Source organism: Benincasa hispida, unplaced genomic scaffold (assembly GCF_009727055.1).
Source record: "Benincasa hispida cultivar B227 unplaced genomic scaffold, ASM972705v1 Contig1652, whole genome shotgun sequence".
In the NCBI taxonomy this organism is placed as follows: Eukaryota; Viridiplantae; Streptophyta; class Magnoliopsida; order Cucurbitales; family Cucurbitaceae; genus Benincasa; species Benincasa hispida.
In genome coordinates this window covers 40,961-43,029 of record NW_024064218.1, presented here as the reverse complement: position 1 = coordinate 43,029, position 2,069 = coordinate 40,961, and the positions used below count along the sequence as shown (strand labels likewise).

Here is a 2,069-nt window from a genome sequence, read left to right as displayed (position 1 = left end):
AGAAAATGTTTGCATGGGTCAATAACAAGGTGAATGAGGGAGGTAGTTCATAGTATGTGGGTGAAGGAAATGTGTCAACATTATCCTATGGTCTCCTCCATTAGTTTGAACCGTGAGATTTCTATGTTATGCCTGCTATTGTTTTTAGGCGGCACTAGCTAGTCGTTAACCACGAGATCCCCTCAGAGGGTTGTAACATAGGATTCACAATAACCCAGGCTTCAGTAAAATGAATAGGGTATTATAGTTCCGTCTTGGATATTGTCTTCTATTTCAGAGGCATATTCATACTATCCTATAAGATCTGAAAATGGCCGGTCACACTAACAAGAATTACTAATTGTTAGTAAAGATCTTGACCGACAGTGATAACCAAAAAAACTATTGGAATATGAGTTATTCTAAAAATAATATTTGGTCAAGAACTGTCTTGCTTTTGTGAAGGAATTCTTGACTACCCCTCAGTAGCAATTGTTCTAAATCACTTAAGTATCGTTGCAAATAAATAAAGATTTATTGGGTACTTTATTAGTTTTTTCTAAAAATAGATTTTAGATGCATATTTAATAGAGTTTGTTTAAAAAAGTTTCAGCAATGTCAAACTCAATCATACAATTTCTTGCTTCTAATAAATTTAATGGAGAGGGTTATTCGAACTGGAAGTCAAACATCAATACAATATTAGTTGTAGACGATCTGAGGTTTGTGTTGACGGAGGAGTGTCCTCTAGTTCTCAATTCAACAGCCACTCGAAATGTTCTGGATGTCTATGATAGGTGGGTGAGGGCGAACGAGAAAGCTCGTGCCTATATCTTGGTGAGTATATCTGATGTACTCAACAAGAAGCATGAGGTCATGCCCACCGCCCGTGAGATTATGGCATCATTACAGGAGATGTTCGGGCAACCATTATCCTCTGTTAGACATGAAGCCATCAAGTATGTCTATGTTACACGCATGAAAGATTGAATCAAGTGAGCATGATATTGGAATCATCGTTCTCGACATGATGGTTCATTTTAATATTGCGGAGGCTCATGAGGCGATGATAGACGAAACGAGTCAAGTGAGCATGATATTGGAATCTCTCACAGAGAATTATCTGCCATTCAAGACAAATGCTGTTATGAAAAAAATCACTTATAATTTGACGACGTTGTTGAATGAGTTGCAGAATTATCAATCAACGATGAAACTGGAGGAAAAAGAAATAAATGTTATTTTGAAATCGAAAAAGTTTTATAAGGGGTCTACGTCAGGTACGAAACCCACTGATGATAAGAAAGCAGCTCATTCATCTAAGGATAAAACCGTACAAATAAAGAAGAAAAGAAAAGGGAAAAAAAGCCACTACAAAGAAAAACAAAAACAAAACTCTCAAAGGAAAATGTTTCCATTGCGGAGAAGTTGGGCATTGGAAATGAAACTGCCTAAAATATTTGGCTGAGAAGAAAGCAGAAAAGGCTAAACAAGGTAAGTTTGATTTACTAGTTGTTGAAACATGAATACTGAAAAATTCTCACCTTACCTAGATATTGGATTCAGGCGCTGCTAATCATGTTTGCACTTTTCTACAGGAAACTAGTTCTTGGAGAAGACTTTCTGAATGTGAGATGACTTTCAAGGTGAGAATGGGTGAAGTCATTTCAGCTAAAGCAGTGGGAGATGTAAAGTTGTTTTTTGGAGATTCTTTTATCTTGCTTAAGAATGTGTTCTATGTACCAAAGATGATAAGAAATCTGATCTCCATTTCTTGTCTATTAGAAAATATGTATAGTGTATCTTTTGAATATAATGAAGTATTTGTTTATTCAAGAGGTGTTCATATTTGTTCTGCAAGACTTGAAAATAACTTGTACATATTAAAACCAACTGAAGAAAGAATCATTTTAAATATAGAGATGTTTAAAACGGTTGAGACTCATAATAAAAAGCGAAAAACTTTTCCTAATTCCTATCTTTGGCACACCAGGCTTGGTCACATTAATCTCAACAGGATTGAGAGATTGGTTAAAAACGTCATCTAAATCAGTTAAAATACGGTTCTCTACCTCCATATGAATCATGTC

The 2,069-nt window shown here is 35.4% G+C and overlaps 1 protein-coding gene across 1 annotated transcript in view; it reads left to right on the top strand.

Moving 5' to 3' along the window:
* LOC120068983 overlaps positions 1 to 969 on the top strand; it is a 3,080-nt gene extending 2,111 nt beyond the window's left edge. The window contains exon 2 of the mRNA XM_039020629.1: positions 686 to 969. Within this exon, the coding sequence (XP_038876557.1) occupies positions 686 to 969 (284 nt within the window). The remainder of the gene's footprint in view (positions 1 to 685) is intronic.
* The last annotated feature ends 1,100 nt before the right edge of the window (positions 970 to 2,069 follow it).